Source organism: Drosophila mojavensis, unplaced genomic scaffold (genome assembly GCF_018153725.1).
Source record: "Drosophila mojavensis isolate 15081-1352.22 unplaced genomic scaffold, ASM1815372v1 contig_80, whole genome shotgun sequence".
NCBI classification, from domain to species: domain Eukaryota; kingdom Metazoa; phylum Arthropoda; class Insecta; order Diptera; family Drosophilidae; genus Drosophila; species Drosophila mojavensis.
The window spans coordinates 10,928,487-10,948,327 of record NW_025318906.1 but is presented as its reverse complement, the minus strand read 5'-3'; the positions used below and the strand labels follow the sequence as shown (position 1 = coordinate 10,948,327).

At 36.2% G+C, this 19,841-nt stretch overlaps 1 protein-coding gene across 5 annotated transcripts in view; it reads left to right on the top strand.

The window, feature by feature from the left end:
* Positions 1-19,841, top strand: part of LOC6579451 (myosin heavy chain, non-muscle) — a 32,403-nt gene that overhangs the window by 778 nt on the left and 11,784 nt on the right. For all 5 annotated transcript variants that reach the window (XM_044010667.1, XM_015163684.3, XM_015163685.3 and 2 more), the window contains exons 2-5: positions 454-700; positions 7,336-7,551; positions 13,042-13,198; positions 17,809-17,930. In XM_044010667.1, the coding sequence (XP_043866602.1) occupies positions 569-700; positions 7,336-7,551; positions 13,042-13,198; positions 17,809-17,930 (627 nt within the window). In that variant the 5' untranslated portion in view covers positions 454-568. The remainder of the gene's footprint in view (positions 1-453; positions 701-7,335; positions 7,552-13,041; positions 13,199-17,808; positions 17,931-19,841) is intronic.

The following is a 19,841-nucleotide window of genomic DNA, read 5'->3' as shown; positions in this document are numbered from 1 at the left end:
CGCTGAACGCTGTCCGCGCTGCTCATCTACGATGTTTGAATGTCTGCTGCGGCGATTGAGAGTAACATCGAGAGATAGAGAGAGAGAGCCAGAGTGAGAGTGAGAGCAACCGCTGGCTTAAGAAAATGTATGGCCATATTTGTTTCTTGTCGGTTCCCTTTTGAAACTATGTTCTGCGGCTGCTGCTGCTGCTGCTGTTGCCGTTCTCGCCGTCTGCCTTTCGTTGCCGCATTTCTTAGATAAAAAGAGAGAAAAACAGCGAACGTTTCTTGCAGATAAAAATGTGCCGCAAAAATTGTATCTTGCCGTTTGAAGCTAGCTGAGTGTGTATGTTTGTTTACAATGCGTGTGTGTGTGCTTGTTTGTGTGTGTGTGTGTGTCTGTATGTGTGACATGTGCTAAAAAGTTATTTTAATATTAATGTGCATTTAATCTTTTTCGCCAAATCAACAGAAAAATATTTAAAAATCAGCAACTGCATACAAAACCAAACCAGATAGAATCAACGACAAAACGATAAATAACGAATATAAAAACGCAGAAAGTATAATAAAAAAAGAAAACAAACATGTCAGAAGAAGTTGATCGCAACGACCCCGAGCTGAAATATCTCTCGGTGGAGCGCAATCAATTCAACGATCCGGCCACACAAGCCGAATGGACACAGAAACGTCTTGTTTGGGTGCCCCACGAGAATCAGGTAAGAAATGCAGTAGAAATTCTGAATTTTTAAAGGATTATTCTATTCATGTGTGTTTACCAACACTGGAACACATTCCACGATTTTCTCATTTGTTTACGTACTCGCATTCTGTTGTTTTTTTATATTGTTTTACTGTTTCTTGGGTGCTGTCATGCTCCTTGCACTCTCCCGTCTCGGGCTTTCACCCGGCCGCGCAGAAGTCGTCGCTGGCGTCGCCAAACGACCTGAAAAACCTGTAGAGCGCCTCGTTGCGTTGCGCAGGCGTTGGCCGCGCTCTGTTCTGCTGCTGCTTCGGCATTGTTGCTGGGCGCGAGTTTGACCAGTTTTCTGTTATTGTTATTGTTGTTGCTGTTGCTGTTCTTTGTAAATGTTATCTTAATACACTTGCAAAGGCTATTGTGAACTTTGTCAAAGCAGTTGGCAATGCCAAAGTGAATTTATGAAAACGAAGAAGAGTAAGAAGAATCAGAAAATTGGACTCTTATATTTGCATTCTAGTTGTGTCTTATAATTAGTTTAACTGCTAATGTTAAACATTAATGTAAGGGTATTTCGGTTGCGGCATGTTTGTCGGTTTTTTCTCTGTTATTTTCTTCATATTTTATTGAAAGTATATTTAAGCCGATTAAGGGCGGGGGACAGGCTAGGCCTATCTACAACTCCACAGCTGACGATAGGAATCGTAACTGAAACTGGAACTGGAAATCATGTTAAACTCCCAACTCCACTGACTGACTAACTGAGTATTGCCGTCTCGCTCTTTTCGTGCAGTTATCGCCTTTTTGGCTGCACACTCATCGTCGCATGAATCATACAGTGGGTTAACTTCTTTGAATTTGATGTCCGTAAAATTGAATAAACATCCGCATACAAAAGATATGATTGTGGGTTTTTCATTTTGAGTATTTCTCGGTTTGAATCACTACTACAACAAAAACTGTGATATAGACATCCAGGAGAGGTAATTTGCAAATGGCGACTGTTGACCGTATTAATATAACAGCTAGTGGCTCAGTTTCCAATTTGTCAATATTTCCAATTTGCAAGCGTGAGTCATTCGAGCGATAGACAGAGCGAGCGACCGAGCGAAGATGGGGAGGAAGAGGAAGCAGAAAGTCGTGATAACGAAAGCAAAAAAAAAAAAAAAAAAAAACAAAAACACTTTTATTATGCATTGAATGCAATAATTTATAGTATTTGCTTTTGTGTTTGATAACGATAACGATAACGATGACACGCAACGATGTTTCATTTGTTGATGTTTGGAAAATATTGTTGGTAGCAAAGTTGGCCCATTCACAGATAACTTAACCAAATTCAGATGTCATTCAACCTGCTGCCTAAAAGAATATATATTATATTATATATTCGCATATGTTTATATAGATGTATACAATGCCCCAGACTTTGGGCCTAGAGATAAAACTGTCGTTCCTAACAATGGGCACTGAAATAACTTACGGGGAATTGAGTAGCAAAGGTGCTACTCACTTATGAATGTGCCAAAAAAGCTAAGAGAGTGCTAGGAGATACCCTGTAAAAGTTAGAAATTGATGTAATATGTGTTGGTTTTTGTGCTCTACATTTTATTTTGATTATGAATAAATTAGCAGATATATTAAAATATTAGTTATTTTTTGATAATTCTCTGCTATAGGGTATTTAATTATTATAATAGCAAAAGCAACAACTTGTCGCATTTTTTTGTAATTACGCATTTACTTAAAAAGTCATTTGCTTTGGCCCAAAGGAATTTCAAGCGCACACACAGATAAAGACATAAAACAGACAGCAGCAAAAATAAAAGAAAATACAAGTAAGAGACAGAGAGAGAGAGAGAGAGAGAGAGAGAGAGAAAGAGAGTAAAGAGTAGAACTGCGGGAGGGAGTGTGGAAGAAAACGGCACGACTTTGCGACAGACGATTGTCAGGCAGAGTGGCAGAGTGACAGAGACAGCGACAGACGGCGAGACAGTTGGACAGATAATGTAAGAAATTTGCATATGGCACAAACTGTTGCGCTGCTGGAATGCCCAACACATACAAATACAGCTGCTTTGCTGAATACAGTTACAGTTTTTTTTTTTTTTTTTTTTGTTCCATGGCAAAAGGGTATTCGGAATTGTGTCAACACATTTTGTGCACTCATTTTCTTCTTTCTTTTTTTTTCTGTTTTTTGCCTGCCCAACAACTGTGCAAACTTTGCGCAATGTAAAGAAAATACTAAATATCTTAAAAATATTTATACTCATATGTGTGTATGTGTGTGTGTTTGTATTTGCGTTTCTATGTAAATAATTGAACAATGGGCCGCATTGTGCGTGTGCACAAGTTGTTGAAGAAGTTAATGAGGTCTACAGGTCGTTTGCTCCACACACCTCATAGAGCTGAAGAAGACATGAGACTAATAACTTTTATATAGGTATGGATAAATATATAGTTGACATATTTAATCATTATTTGCAAATGTATTTAATATTCGATATTTCATATATGTATAATATTCGCTAGATATATCGTTATTTCTACTCAAAGCAGATACATACATGTATACAATATTTACATATATCTAATAGCTAGATATATTTATACATACATTATTCACTTATACTCTACAAATTTGCAAGTGTATTCAATATTCGATATTCCGCATACGATATTCGCTAGATATACAGTTATTGCTAGTTAAAAGACTAAGCAAACGATTTCAGGTTCGACCAAGTTGTTATTGTAGTTAATAACTAAACAAAAAAAAACTTGGTTATTGATGGTCTTTGAAATGAGCTTCAGTTGCTCCTACCACAAATTGTTGTTAACATCTCAAACCGCAACACAAGCTATGTAGCTGAGCAGAGTGAGAGCGAGAGAGAGAGAGAGAGAGAGAGAAGCTCAATAACATGACACTCTCACACACATGAATTTACAATTACACCCACACACGTGCACACACACACACATTAGTTGATAAGTATTTAAGAGTTGTTTACAAAAAAATTGAAAAGCCACAAGAAACGTTGTCGGGTTTTTCTCTTTATTTCTTTATTTTCATTTAGTTTGGTTTTTGTTTTTGTTTTTCCCTTTATATTTATGTTACAAATGTCTCTTCTTTACCGCTAATGACAAAACGTAGCCGAAGCTTTCAAGATTCGGCTCTCGTCCGGTTTACGGTCAACGAACCTGCGGCTCTCATATCTCTCTCAATTACACACACACACAGATATACACATATGTGTGTATTATGTTTATCTGTATGTATGTATGTGTGTATATATGCCATGCATATGCGTTGATCGATTAAACGCAAAGAAAAGAAATACAACAAATTTAAAATACGAAAATACTGAAAGAGAGGCAAATAACAAATTATTATGGCCGGTCAGCGTGAACTCTGCTTCTCTATACAGAAGAGAACTCGAGCCCACGATCTTCGTAAGCAGCGTTCAGTGAGCCGCAACGTCTTGTGGGTGCGAGCGAGAGGTGCATAGACTATATTGAATGATTGGAATGCTGCTGCATGGGAACGTTTTGAATACACAAAGCGGCTTGGGCGGGAATATTGGAATCTTATGGTTAATAAAATTCATATCTTTGTATTTGTTTAGGAAAGAGTAGATGTATAGACTTTCAGTATAAATTTATCTATATATCGATAACTGTTAGAAAAGTCTCATTGGAAAGCAAAGAAATAAGGTATTTATGTTGTATATAAATGCTTGGTTATTCCCACACAATTTGTTCATATTACCTCATTAATTGGGGTAATCAATATGTTATCAACTCTGTAAGGGTATTTACTCTTTATTATGCCAAAGATAACATAAATTCGATGATATATACTTCGCAAAGCTCGCACAAAAAAAAAAAAAAAAAAAAATGTGAAGTGAAGTGAAAATAAAGTTCGTATTATTCAATAGGTTGTGCATATATTTCTGTACATATATTTGGGCATCACTGAGTTCATTATTTGTTTATTTTGCTCTTATGTCAGAATATCTCAAGTTCAAGGTTTTTTCCCAGATATTTTGTTCATATATAATTTCTGCTTGCTGCCAAATCGTTTGTAGTTCCAATATTTTAAATTACAAAACTCCCGCACATAAATGAATGCATATTTATTCATTTACAATTTGTATCTTTGGCTTTGATTTGTTTTCTTTGCATTTGTTTTTGTTGTTGTCTTCTTTGCGCTTCGTTGTGATTCGCTGATTGCTTGGAATGTGTCGTGTATGTAGATAACAATCTACAAACTTTCTGCCAAAGAGGGAGAGAGAGAGAGAGAGAGAGATAGGGAGTGTTTATGCTTGTGTGTGTGTGTGTATGTGGGAGAGAAAGAGGGGGCACAGCTGATTGATGATCTCATTGGCGGCCTGCGCATACTTCAGCAAATCATTTCTTTTGTTTTTAAGTAAAAAAAATAATTTAAATAAATAAAAATAAAAAAATATTTCCATATATAGTTTTTTTAAGCGTGCTGTACAGTGAAGACTGCAGGAAAATTGAAATTGTTATACAAAATCAATGCGATAATTTACTAATTTTGTTTATTAAATAGAACTATAATTTATTTTCAGTCTATCTCTGAAAATTGTTCATCCAAGATGTTCTTAGCGCGTGTTTACTACATGAGTTAACGGGGCACTTCACAGCTCATTTCTTTTATGACATTATACAACACTGAATCACCTTTGCTTACCTTTTGATACACGAGTTATTTAATATATAATATATTTAAACACATTACGCACTTATTTCTCTTGAGGAACACGCAATGATTTCTGTTGTTTTCATTCAATTTCTGTTTATCGCTTGTGCCGGAAAAGCGCAAAGATAATGGATACAAGCACACACACACACACACACACGCACGCACGCACGCATACACAGATCATGTTTATCTCTAAACAAGACAAGAATGGAAATGTAGAACTGTGGAATTGTGGAACATTTCGGATCGTTGGGGCGTGCTGCACGTATTTAACTTAACGATCAGAGACCTGCCTCTGTTTGTTGTTGTTGTTGTTGTTGTTGCAGTTGCAGTTGCTTGACTTGTTGGTCGTTAATGCATTTCATTGCACTTCTGTTTTTTCTTCCACCCTTTTAATGAGCCTCTGGAACTGGAATTAGGAATCATATATTATGCTATTCCGTATGGCCGCAAAGTGGAATTTGTTTGTTTTACGTTTTAATTTTCTACTTCTGGTTTTCATTCTTGTGATTCATCATTGAATTCTAATTTGGGAAAAAAGCATTGCGTTTTATTAATGGTATTCCTAAGAAAAACTCTTAATTTCTGCAACATTAGTTCATACTTAAAGATGCGAGAATATTATGATATATATACATATATATTTTATATACTTTTTGGTTCCAGTTGAGTTAGTTTTATAGCTTGCGATAAAGTGCAGCAAATTCGCTGGATAAGCCTCATAAATAATGTAAATAGATATGATATAATGCTATAAAATATAACATATATGAACAACATCCGTTTCCGCTTGAAAAATAATCACGTTCGAATTTACAAAGCAAAAATTTTGATATGTAAATATTTAAAATGCAATATTTTCATATACAATTTTTATTTTCTATAACTTGAAATATTCTTATCTATAAAAGTGATCATTTATCAATCTATTTTTCAATGTTATTTTTCTAGTTAACGCATTTATAGATTAATATCGCTCAGCCCACAGTCGCACTAAATTGAATAAGTTGTCAACACGCTCAATTAGTGCTAATTAAAATGCGTAATTAAATAGACTATAAATTAGAAAATCTACTTAGCTCTAGATAACATATTCATGTTATTCGTGAGAGAGAGAGAGGGCGAGAGCCTTGAACTTGCCAATAGGCAGACAGCAGTTAGACAACAGACAGACAACAGAAAAAGGGCAGACAAAGGCGTCGCTGTTGCTGTTGCTGTCGTTGGCGCAGCTTCTGTTTGTCTTCTGCTGCTGCTGCGGCGCTGGCAGCGGGGTAGCAGCTGCTGTCGCTGCCTTCCCGTTGGCTGTTTTGTCTCTGCTGGTGCTGTTGCCGCTGCTGTTGTGTCTGCAACGGCACTTGAACGGGCGTCAGTTTTATCGTCTGCATTTCCTTTTTGTTTCTGTTGTGGCTGCCACTGTTGTTGTTGTTGTTGATGCGCTTGGCGCTTGACTCATGCAGCGCTCTGTCAAGAGATGCACTCACAGTCACACTTACACACACACACACACACACACATGCAAGTTCACTCAATTAGAGTCAAAAGAATACAAAAACAAGCATAAGAAGCAAACGAAAGAAGAAGAACCAGCAACAGTAGTGTTACAAGGCGTGTGCATTGTTTTCATATGCATATGCAGACAGCCCAGCCAGGAGCTTTAACTGTAATTGCTGTTGCTTCTTCTTCTTCTTCTGCATTTGCTGCTTTGTTTTCATTACAAATTTTTTGCTGAATTTGCATTTGTATTATTTCCTGGAATATATTTTCGATATTGTATATGTAATAAATAACGGTTAATTAACTCTCACACGTGTGACTCACATACACACACACACACACACACACTCACACAGTGAGTGACTAATTCGCAATGAATTTGAATTCAATTTCTGATTTCTTTTTCTGTTTCTTTTCGTTTCTTATTTTTGCAGGGCTTCGTTGCCGCCAGTATTAAGCGCGAACATGGCGACGAGGTGGAGGTGGAATTGGCCGAGACCGGCAAGCGTGTCATGATCCTACGCGATGACATACAGAAGATGAATCCGCCAAAGTTCGACAAAGTCGAGGATATGGCCGAGCTGACGTGCCTCAATGAGGCGTCCGTGTTGCACAACATCAAAGACAGATATTACTCTGGCTTGATCTATGTAAGTATCAATATGCCCCAGCTAAATACCCAATACATACAGACATTTGTATAGACCCATGCCCAAAGCAAATAGATGCCATTAGAGAGGGGATTGCTTGAAAGCTGCCACAGCTGCTGGCAATGTGACGGATGATGACGCGAACTTTAGATAAACATTGAGCAATAGTTTTTTTTTTTCTCATTCATTCGATGCGTGGGTTGCGCGAATAGTAAATGACTAATCAATGGGTAACTGTAAAAATGGAATAAAGAGATTGCATTGTTTATTTTGGCAGACTCAAATAGAAAAGAGAATAAAAGGGAGAGAGAGACAGCAATTGATGCTATGCCAAAATTTTAGCAGTAAATGAGTTAACAGTAGCAGCAGAGCTGCATTAGCAGAGAGAGAGAGAGAGAAAGAGAATGTTATGTTATGTTATAGTCGTTTGCACGACTGCTACTTCTAGTAAGCTTTAAGCCGCCCTGGCTAGCTGCTTCGGGTGATTTAGAGTTTTGTGGAAATGTTGACAGTTGAAACCCTTTGCGCAAGCCGTGGAGTTTTCATTCTCTGCATATTTGTTTAAAAGCGCGGCAAATATTTGTCACACACACATACAAGCAGAGAGAGAGAGGCAAAGAGATTTACTTATACAGGTATACGCATACATCATACGTATGTGTGTATAAGAGTAAACAAATATCGAATCATCAATTGCCGTTTGTGATGTTTCCACTGCATTTGTCAATGTCTAAAAACAATGTTAAAGAAGAAGAAGAAGGAGTAGAAGGAGCAGCAGTTGACATGTCTGTGATGCCTTTTAAAAAGCCAACACATCCGCCGCTAATTGTTATGCCAAAAACGTTAAGTAATTTAAACAACAAAATATATGTATATACATATATACATATACATGTATGTGTTCGCATTTGTGCATATCTAAATTGTTGTTTAACGTAGATAACGAATTCCACGTCTGCAGCCCATAAATTCGGCTTAAATATAAATCAATGGGTAGCTGTTGCGTCTGCCTCTGCCGCTGCAGCTGCAATTACAATTTCAATTAATAGAAATTGATGCTGACACATAAATAAACGAAAACGAAATGAGCAACAAATTGGGAATTTATTAACCAACTGCTCCAGCAGCCGCAGTCTGTCTCATTAACCCAATAAAATAAACAACTGCAAATTGAGTTTCAATCTAAGAGAGCTGGCAACATGTTGCCAGCATCTGTTGAGCTTTTAAGCTATGCTTATAATGGTGCTGGGTGCGCACGCTCTCTCCTATCTCTCTCACTCTCTCACTTCGTTCTTTGGCTGCTGCTAACAAATTATGCGGCGCTGTTTTTACATAAACATTTTATGTGCCTGCTGCTTAGCATTACATTTTTGATTGCTGTTGTGGTTGTTGTGGAGTCTAATTAAATGCGCAAACCGTTTTCGGCCTTTTCAAATGCGGCCGACGTTGGGTTTTTGATGTGGGCGTACACTGCTTTGAATTTGTTTATACACATTGCCGTTGTAGTTGTTGCTGCTGCTGTTGGTGCTGGTGCTACTGCTGGCGCTGCCGTGCTGCCACGCTTCAGCGCACACGACGCCGACGCACGCGTTTTAGATTGTAGCTGCTGCTGCTGCGCTGTCAGCTATACACTCACACAAGCGCACCACGCATTTTATTTACACTGTTCCCGCACTCTCTCTAGGTCTCTCTCACTCTCTGTCTCTCACCCACTTTGACCTGTTTCACATAAATTGCGTGTTGCTTGGCAGAAAATGTTGCTGACGCGCGCACTACTTATAGTGAGCTTTTATTTGTATTCATTTTTATTAACGGCATAATTATTATAATTTGTTGACATTTAATTTGATTTTAAAATTGCAATTAAATTAATTTGTGTAGCAGCTGCTGCCTGGCTGGCTACATGTTGATAATTAATAAATGTCACAAAACTGCGTACACACACAGAGAGAGAAAGAGAGACACGTTCACACACATACGCATACTCACATATGCAAATGTAATGTCAACACCTAGCAACAAATATGGCGACTGGCAATTTGTTTGACATGAATGTCCAAGCGAATGGGCGTCAAAATGTTGTCGGGTAACGCAATGCACAACCCACTACCCGCCGCCCACCGCCCACAGCCCACAGTCCACAGCCCAGTGCACCGTTCAACCCTCTCGCTGGCTGTCCAATTGGACGCGCCCGCTTGCAAATCCAATTGGCTGCGACGTACTTCGATTTGATCTCTTCATTTAGCAAATTTCATGCAATTTACCCAGCTGAATTAATGAATAAACAAATTGCGACAAACAAAAATTGAACATTTCATGTTTGTATAGCTGTCAGCAGATGCGTTGCCATCTAAATATAAATAAACTTGACGTTGTCTCATTGACCCCCATGGGTGTCTCCCAATCTCCCCTCCTCCTAGTTAGCTGAAAAGCTAAGCTACAACGACAACTGTATTTGCCTTTAACTATCTTTGAGTTATGCACTAATTGAAATTTCATAGCGAGCAGACCGTCGCAAGCATTTAAGCCATTCACATATTGAGCATTCCTCTCCTCCCCACCTCTCTTTCTCTTTCTCATTCTCTCGCTCTTGTCTTCTTGTGGCCCTGATGACACTTAATTTGCTTTTGGCTAGATTTACATGTGCAACAAATTCCGACAGATCTTTGGCTATATCTGTATCTGTATATATATATTCATATTTATTTATTTATGATGCATGCGAATTGTGGCCACGTTGCGGCATATAAATTATTTCACATATACTATATATAACTATATGTATATATATAATAAAAATTTTGCTTGACAATTATTGGCAGCTCGAGAGCTTTGCTTGCTGCGTGTACCGTTTGCTTCGTGTGTGGGCGGGGAGGGGAGCGGGGCATTAACACGTAATTAACATGAAAAGCGCCGACATTTTGCATTTAACATTTTGCTTTTAGCATTTGCTAACGTAATTGCTTGCAACACGTTGCATATTGCAGCTGAAATATAAATAATATTTTCGCTGGACGTCAATTGACTGTGATTTATCTACATACATATTTTCTCAGCCGCACCGCACGCAAATTCCAATGAACAGCAAATAAAAAGCTCGCGCTTAAAGCTCGAAAAGCGCGGCCTAATTGAAAAGCGTGACACGTTCATTCAGCGGAGCAGCGATGGCGCTCATATCAATTACGATTGTTCTAAGATTTGTGTGCATATACCCTATAGTTAATTTGTGGCTAAAGGGTGTGTTGGACTGTGGAGATAATTGGGCTTCGATTTGCAAAAAGTTCTGTTTGAAATGGGAATGTGTGGGCGTTGGAATGAAAATTGAAATAAGAACTGGAATTCGAATTGGAATTGGTATAGGACTTTTATAGCATGGAGCTTATGTTTGAATAGGGGATGCTATTGGAATTCAATTAGGAACTGGAATTTAGGTTCGAATTGGAAATATAGAACGAATGGGATTCGGACTGACGATTGATTTGAATGCTAATTGGAAGTAAAGTTAAACTGAAATACAACGGAGAGAAATGGGAGCAGTATAAATACAGTTTTAAAATGTTACTAATTGGAATTGAATTTCAGCCTTAATATCATATTACATATAAATTAGAATTGGAAATAATGTACATACGATTAATATTCCGATTAGCATTAGCAATCACGTTCGGATAAATATTGCAGTTCAAACTGGAATTTGAGTTGGAATTTGTAACTCAATACGAGAAGGTGATGCAAATCAGGGAATTCCAATCCAATGTAGTTTGATAGTCTTAAAGACATCAATGATTGATTTGATTAAGTTTTATGCTCAAACACGTGCGAGCTGAATTGATCATAAAAGATCAGCTTAGCATAACAGTTTTACAGGATAGCTTAAAGGTCGTTAAATATATGTTTTTTAATTTAATTGCATTTGTCTTTGTTGTTGTTGTTGTTGTTTTGGGGATTTGCATAAATTTCATCAGGCATGGCACTTAATAATATTGACTTATTATTATGCGCAAATTTATATTTTGTTGTCGCCACGTTTCACACTCGAACGAGTTTTTGACCATATTTGGGCAAGCGTTTAAATGCCGGCCGGCTGCTTAACTGATTGGATTGAAGAAAGGGAGCTGGGTCAAGCAGATCATTCAGCTCGCTTAACTCTAAGCCGAACCAGGACAATGACTCGAATGTAAGTGTGTGTGTGTGTGTGTGTGTGTGAGTCAAATGAATCAGCAGAGCTGCGCAGATGCGAAGCGGGTCTCGTCATGGTCGTCACTTCTAAAACGTTTGCCAAAAATGAGCAACGCAAAGTTTTTGAGCTGCCATTTTTGGTTGTCTCCGGCAAGGTTGTGTGTTGTCTCTTGGTTGATTGTCAAGACGTGATTTTCTTGCCATATGCCGAAATGAAGTTACAAGCTGTTGCCCACCTACCACCCCTCTTCCTCACTGTCTCTCTCCCCATCTCCCTGAGTCATTTGGACTCTTTTTTAAGCAATTTCATCAAAATTTGCTGAATTTTTTTTTTTATTTTGGCACCCAAATATCTTACAATTCACAACTTTCAATTTCTCTTTTGATTAGTTTTGTGTGTGGGCAGCATTTGAATTTGAATTTGAATTCGAATTCGAATTCGAATTTGGGCTTTTGGCTATTCAGCTTTTGCATTTAATGTTTGTTTAATAACTGAAAATCATTCAAGAGTCGCATACTTAGTGCCCACGCAGTCCAGTTATGTACATAGACATATCGGCTATATATTTATGTATATGTATGTATATCTGTATATAGTTATGTGGGCTTTGCCGCCAGCTAGATACTGATACAGTTTCGGATACAGATACAGATATAGATACATAACCTTAGATACAGATATATGCGTTTGCTTTTTATGGACTATCCAACTTTTAAGACTGTGAATGTGTGTGTGTGTGTGTGTGTGTGTGTGTTGGTTGCGCTGTGGCCGTGTGTGTGTTTCTTTGGGCAACATTAACTAGGCCACTGAGCATCCAGCGAGCTGTTGTCGTTGTTGTTGTTGTTGCCTAATTTGTAGCATGCTTCAAGTTTTAAAAACTTTAATATTTAGAATAGGAATTTATAAAGCTGGCTTTAAAATTGTAATATATTAATGCATACAGAAGTCGTCACATATCTAAATTATGTCGCAGATATGTAAATGATGGATTAATTAAATAAATTCAGTCATTTGTTATATTTCATATGAATTTGGTTTTGATGTCTGTTATTATTATGTTATTAGCATGTTATCAAGTTATCGCCTTTCTTTGAGATTTTCATATAGGAATGACAGACTTGAACGTTTTTCTATCCACGTAATTTACAAATGTGACTTAGCTCTTATATTGAGATGAGGTTTTTTAAATTCTGGATATACTTGGGGAGGTATAACTGTGCTATTAAAATTTCAACTATTCAAGATTCGAATCTAGCATTTTTACTAAACCAAACTAATACTTATACATTATTCTTTTTATTCTTCTTCAGACATATTCCGGTCTTTTCTGCGTTGTGGTCAATCCCTACAAGAAATTGCCAATCTATACCGAAAAGATAATGGAGCGGTATAAGGGCATAAAGCGACACGAAGTGCCTCCGCATGTATTTGCAATAACGGACAGTGCCTATAGAAATATGTTGGGTGGTAAGTGACTAAGATAAGAGGCTTTATATCTGACGCTATGTATTCATTTATATACATATATATTATAACTGCATAATCTGCTGCGCTTCATAAACATTTGCCCAGTTTTTTTTTTTTTTTTTTTTTTTTTGCGATTTTTTTATATCGCAATTTTTGTGCTTTATCGAAATAAAAATTCCCGACTACAGCAAATAAACAAAATAAATTAAAAATGCAAAGAAGAAGAAAGCAAACAAACGAACGTACCCAGAAAATACCTTGATAAGATATCAGCAAAGCCGACCAAGAGTTGAAACTTTCTGCGAACTGCGTGACTGCAGAAATCCATGAGAGATTCTCTTAAGTTGGTCGACTTTAGGCCTTGACGTCAGCACCGTCCCGCCCCTACAATAGCAGCGGTAAAACATAGTGATTCATTCTATACAATAGATGGCCAAGCCAAGTTTTAAATAGTATCTAGGTATATATACATATGTATATATGCTATATATGCTCAAGCATATATAAAAAGAGTGTTTTGCATATTCCTAATCTGAAACTGAAAACTGGTTTCCTTTTCGACTGAGTTTTTGTTTGTTTTGGCTACGGTATTTTGCATACCCTAAAGTGATAGATGGGTGAAAAGGAGGGTATATTGTTTGAGCAGGAATTGAAGTGATATATATCGAAATATATTAGAGATATATGTATATGTTAAGATAAAAGAGAAATTTATGAATAGTATATTTGAGCAGTATTTATATATTATATGTATCATCTAACTAAATATTGCTTTTATGCCCATAAATGGGAATTTTATGTTAGATTGTATATTGAAATGACAGAATATGTTTCTACTATAAAGCGCAGACGATGCCATATAAAGAAGTCTAGGCAGTCTATTAAAGTCTAAACAGAAAGTAGTCGGGGGTATTTGCTAGTCGAGCACACTCTCGCTTGCTGCTGTTTTTTCTTTTTATAGAGTAGTTGGGCTGCATTTCAAGCGTAACGTAGATTTGTTTGTGTTGTTAGTGCGAATGACTCATCTGCTGTGGAGCTTGCAAAACATATGCACAACTTCTCTGGCTAGCTGAACTGCTGCTGCCCCACACGAAACTCCCCCACCCCACCAGCCCCCTTGGTCACCATTCGATATTGCGTTTATACGTGTCATTACCGTATTTGGGCCTAGAACTCGAAACGCTGTGTCTGGCAATTTTGTATCGTTAAAATATATATGAAATGAACAAGAAGAAGAAGAAGAAGAAGGAGAGGGTGAAAAATAAAATAAAAAATGTTTTAAACACTTTGTCACCATATTTGCCGCTTAATCAATTTCTGTTTATGCACAATTTTCTTAATGCGTACGGTGGGGGGAGGTTGGGGGTGGGGTTTGGTTTGAGCATTAAAATGTGAACACGACTTGGACTTTGACTTGAACCGAAAAAAAAAAACAAAAGCAAAAACAAAACTTGTACAGCAGCGGGTGCGGCTTTCAGCCTGCTTTGATTTATTTGTGGCTGCTCCACAATCTACCTACCTATATCTATATACAAAGCTCTTGTCTCTTGGCTTATGCCCATGCCCGTGCCCAGCCCAGCTGAGCCCATCCCAAGCCATCTCTGCTCCGTATCTCATTCTCTCGCTACATTGGCCCCAAGCACGCACCACTTGACCGTCGTCCGCTCGTCCGCTCGTCCACTCGGTCTGGCCGTTGGTCACCTTTGCGGTTTCTGCTGCCAACTGCAATTTTAATTTTAATTTTTCTTTTCATTTCTGTATTTTATTTTTTGGAATTCCATTTTGACTGCCAAGCGCTTCATAATGCTTCCAATGTCATAAGTTTTGCTGTTTATGACAGCCAACAGACACGCCCTCAAGGCGCTCATTGTTGTTGTTGTTGTTGTTGTGTTACAGAAACTGCAAAAATGCTTCTTGGGTCAGTTTTTAGTCATATGTCAGATGCCTTAAGGAGTGCCAGCTAAATTAACTGGAATACCACAAATTTTAAGTAGTTGGATTATGTAAGGCAACTATATTTGATGTAAATCTGTAGAAGAGAAATTGGATAATAAATGTACTATATATTATATAATATATATGTGCTAATAGTATCTAAATATTTCTAAACCTAACTATTGTTAGAGATTGGGGATATTAGAAATATAAATGATAAATAATTCTACTATATATATGTTAATAGTAGCATAAATGTTATTAGGGATATCTATAAAAATTTGTTCACTAGCTCCAAGAAATGCGCTTTCTATAACGCTAGATTTTTTAAAAACTTTCCTTATTATTACAGATTATTTGATATAAAAAAGAAAATACTACAAAATAATATTCTCAAAATGGTTTATTTAAATAGATTTTTCTCAATAATATATCATAGATTGGAGTCAATAAAAAGGCATTATTTCATAGATTGCTTTATTAATGAAACCATTTCTTGATATGATGGCTTTAAATAGCTCATGTTCAATAGATCTCTCTCAAAATGTGCTCCATAATAATCTCTTTCCTTCATCTATAGATAATAAACACATTTTCTTCTGCTCTGTGTCGCGATCAAGCCAAATATAGTTTTTTAATTAATACAAAATGGCATATTTACACGCATCAGCCATCAGACTTCAAAGTAATACTGGCTGATCTATAATAATAATTTTGATTTTCGATGAGATCGCAATGCTTCAATGACTTTTTGCTCCAAATTCCAAAGAACAACAACAAGAACTGGGCTCTAATTGAGCTACGAGAAATAAAGAAGAAGAATAAGAAGAAGAAGCAGTTAAAGTAATGCCCATAATACAAGAATAATAAATAATAACAATAATGAAAAAGACAATTTAAGAACTAATAAAACACAAAAAAAAAAAAACTTGCTCAAATGTGGCGCCAATATTTAAGCTACAATCGAGATGTTTGTTGGCTTTTTTATGGCTCTATTCAGCTTTTGTTGTTGCTTTTATCGTTAACGCTTGAAAAAGATCATTTGCTGCGCGGGGGGTTCAGCAGTGAGGGGGGAGGGGGGGGTGGCGACTTATGCAATGTGACGGCGGCGCCTTGACGATGTCTAAATGAAACTCAAGCTGAGATCTACAGAGTGTCCATCTATGGCTATAAAGCTGGCAGGCCGTAATAAGTACGGGGTCGTTATGTGTCAATTTGTTATCTATTTTTTCTTATTTTTGTATTTTTATTTATTTTGTATTTTATTTTTTGCTTATTTTTTTATTTGTAAACCGAAATCTGTGCCAATGGATATGTTGCGTCGTGTTTTTGTGGTTACAACTTATAGCTAGGTAGAGCTCAGTATGCAGTGTGTGTGTGTGTGTGTGTGTGTATCGATTATGTGTATCGAGTATCGAATATCTGGGCTAACTGCAATCTGTGCTTGCCTGACTTAGTTAAGCGTCTAACAGCAGCTGTCAGAGCTAGATCAGCCAACTGCATTTAGCTAGCCAAACAGATCAGCAAGTGGCGCCCAATTTCTATATATATACTGACTATATACACATGTATATACATGTATGTATCTATGTATCGATGTAGGTTTGTTTGTATTTATGAGATGCGCGCAAATTTTAAATGATTTTCAATTGAATGTGTGTGTGCGAACCCTCATTTTATTTTATTTTATTTTTTGTGTGTTTTACTTGTCTATTATGTCGTACATACCCTGTATTTACTGAATTATTAGAAAAAAGGAATTTTGTTTATTAATTAACAAATAAGGTTAACTATAATAAACTTTAATAGATGATTTATTTACCAATGATAAATATTAATTCATTATAATTGGCTATCTACATAATTTATTTGCTTAAAATATTTTTTCTACATAAGAAAAATATTTAATGAATTTTCTCAAATATAAAATTCAATATACAATATATATTTTTTATTTATTTATTTCTTTTTTTTTTTTTAAGTTTTACTTTTTTTTTTTTTTTTTTGTTTAACTTTACTTTTATAACAAAATGATTTCTTAATTTATTTAAAAAGTTACTACAAAATAATCTTTCTATAGCTACCCACACCTTTTTGTATGTCCAACTTGTATGCCATTCGTCTTATTTACAGGGTATACATTCATTCCTATTTGTCTTTATTTGTTGTTGTTGTTGGCGCACTTGAATTTGGGTCAACTTAAATTTCAAGCTGAGCTTTGCTTAAACAATAAAAAGACAGAAAAATGGGGGAAAAAACATTACAATAAAGAGAAACTGAGAAAAAGGCAAAAACAACAGAAATAAAAACATTGTCAGCTATTTTTTGTTGTTGTTGTTGGCGAAGTTTTATCTGTTTGTCGTTGTGCTTAACCCATTTCGGCATTTCTACTTAATTATTGAAATCATTCATGATTATTGTGATTTTATTAATAATATTTGTTAGATTATCTACTATTTTAATGCTTAAAATTATTGTTTAGGCATTATTTGTTATATCATATTCATTAGCAGTTTCTAATATATTCTGATCCCATTCTATCCCTATTATCCTAACCTATACTTATTATACTGTTCTATCCTACCATTGCTCTATTATAATTATTATCATTACATAAATATTTCTCCATTTCGGAATTATTTCTATAAATTTCCATATGTTCTTCCTCTTTCTAGATCGTGAAGACCAATCGATTTTGTGTACTGGCGAATCGGGTGCTGGCAAAACGGAGAATACCAAGAAGGTCATACAATTTCTGGCCTATGTGGCTGCCTCTAAGCCCAAGGGCTCTGGTGCGGTAAGTGTCTCCCACCTAAATACACTGAGAGAAACAGAAACTATCTATTTTTCGATACACAAATGCAAAGCCGTGCGTGGGCTCAAATTGCCTTAACAAAGTTGAAAGATGAAAAGACTTCTGACACATACTTAGTTTAATTATTCATTATTGTCATTGTCATTGTCATGATTATCATTATGGTCATAATTAACCAGTTGATAAATGGTAAAAATCATATGGATATTAAAAAGACCAATTCACGTTGTGAATGTGTCGGCAAATTGGCTTTTATACGCCCTCAAACTGGCTCTGAGTTGTGGGTGTCATGAGATACCCTGTACAAGTGAAGGAGTTGCTAGACACTGACAAGTTTACATATTTAATATGGAATAAAAATTCAGTACAAATTGTAAGAATTTTAAAGTAAAAATTAAGCTTTAGTTAGTTTGAAATGTAAAGAAAATAGAATCTTAAAAGTGTATAAATTAAATATGTGGAATAACTCATTATATATAGTTTTTATGCCTAAGCTTTTCACAGGGCATTTACCTAGTCGAGCAAGTTTTTTCCATGCATCAAGCACTTTTTACTTTGTTGATTCAGCTAAAACGTTTTCCCAGCTGTTTGTGTGTCTCTAGTTACGAATTATGATCCGCAAATGCACACACACATGCACACAGAATGCACACTCACACACACATGTACAACAAAATGTTGCACTTAGCATTGATGTAATGACATTAAATCACGTAGCCCCCATGAGGCCAGGCATTATCCATATATGCAGCATTTGAGTGTGGCGCATATGGCACAGACCCCAAACACTAGAAGCCGCACAACAAAGCCTCTATCTCTTACTCTCTCTCTGTCTCTCTCTTTCTACACACACTTCATTAATCAGTCAGATAATACACATATGTATATATCCCTCTCTGTATGTGTGTGTGTGTGCGTGGCTGTAGTTACCCTAAGTTATTTGATGGCTGCTGACAAATGACTTTATTTGTTGTGCCCTACACCGAAACGCGGGGCACTATCATCATCTGACATAGATATGATGTGATGTGTGTGTGTGTGTGTGTGCTCAACACCAAAGTTTAGATAATGGGAAAAAAAAACAATATTTCATTTTTAACTGGAAAGCTAAATAAGGAAGGCTTTAGATTTTCTGCGTTGATATATTTATTTGAAAATTTGATTTATTTTTTTGCCATATATGAATGGTTTTTGTGAATCAGAAGTCAATGCACAAATGTGGAGATATAACAACAATTGTATAGGATTCATTAATTATAATAATAAATAAATACTTACTTCAATATAAATAAATAATTTTTTAAATTTTGGTTTATAGTCTAGTCTTATATATTAGTTAATTAGCTTCTCAATTAGATACATACATATACATATTTGATCTAATCAACTCAAGTAGAGCATACGCAATTCGTCATAGTCCAGTTCAACTGGCGCACGTTTTTCATTTTATTTACAACCATAAAACAAACACCCAAAATGAAATTTAATTGCGCTTGTCAATGGACAGCAATAAAAGAAAATAATAATAAAAAAAAAGGAGCGCTGGAGTGGGTGAGAAGGGGAAATAGGCAATTGCCACGCCCTGCCTTGCGGTGACAATTGAAAATTGAAGAGAATTGAAAATGAAATCACTTGAAATTGCGTCAGGGCCAACGAGTTGAAGTTTTTCCATTTCATATCAATTTTGTTTGTTGTTAGTTAATTTTTGTAAGTTTTTCAAAGTTTTTTTTTTTTAGATGTTCATATCTAGACGTAAAAATGTGTGTCACATTGTTGTTGTTGTTTCATAATTTGCAGCTGTTGCTGCCATAATTGGCTTTAGCTTCGCTGCTAACGAAAATCCTTTTAGACGCTGCTGCTCTTGAGAGATGTTGTGGGGCTCTCTGTTTTACA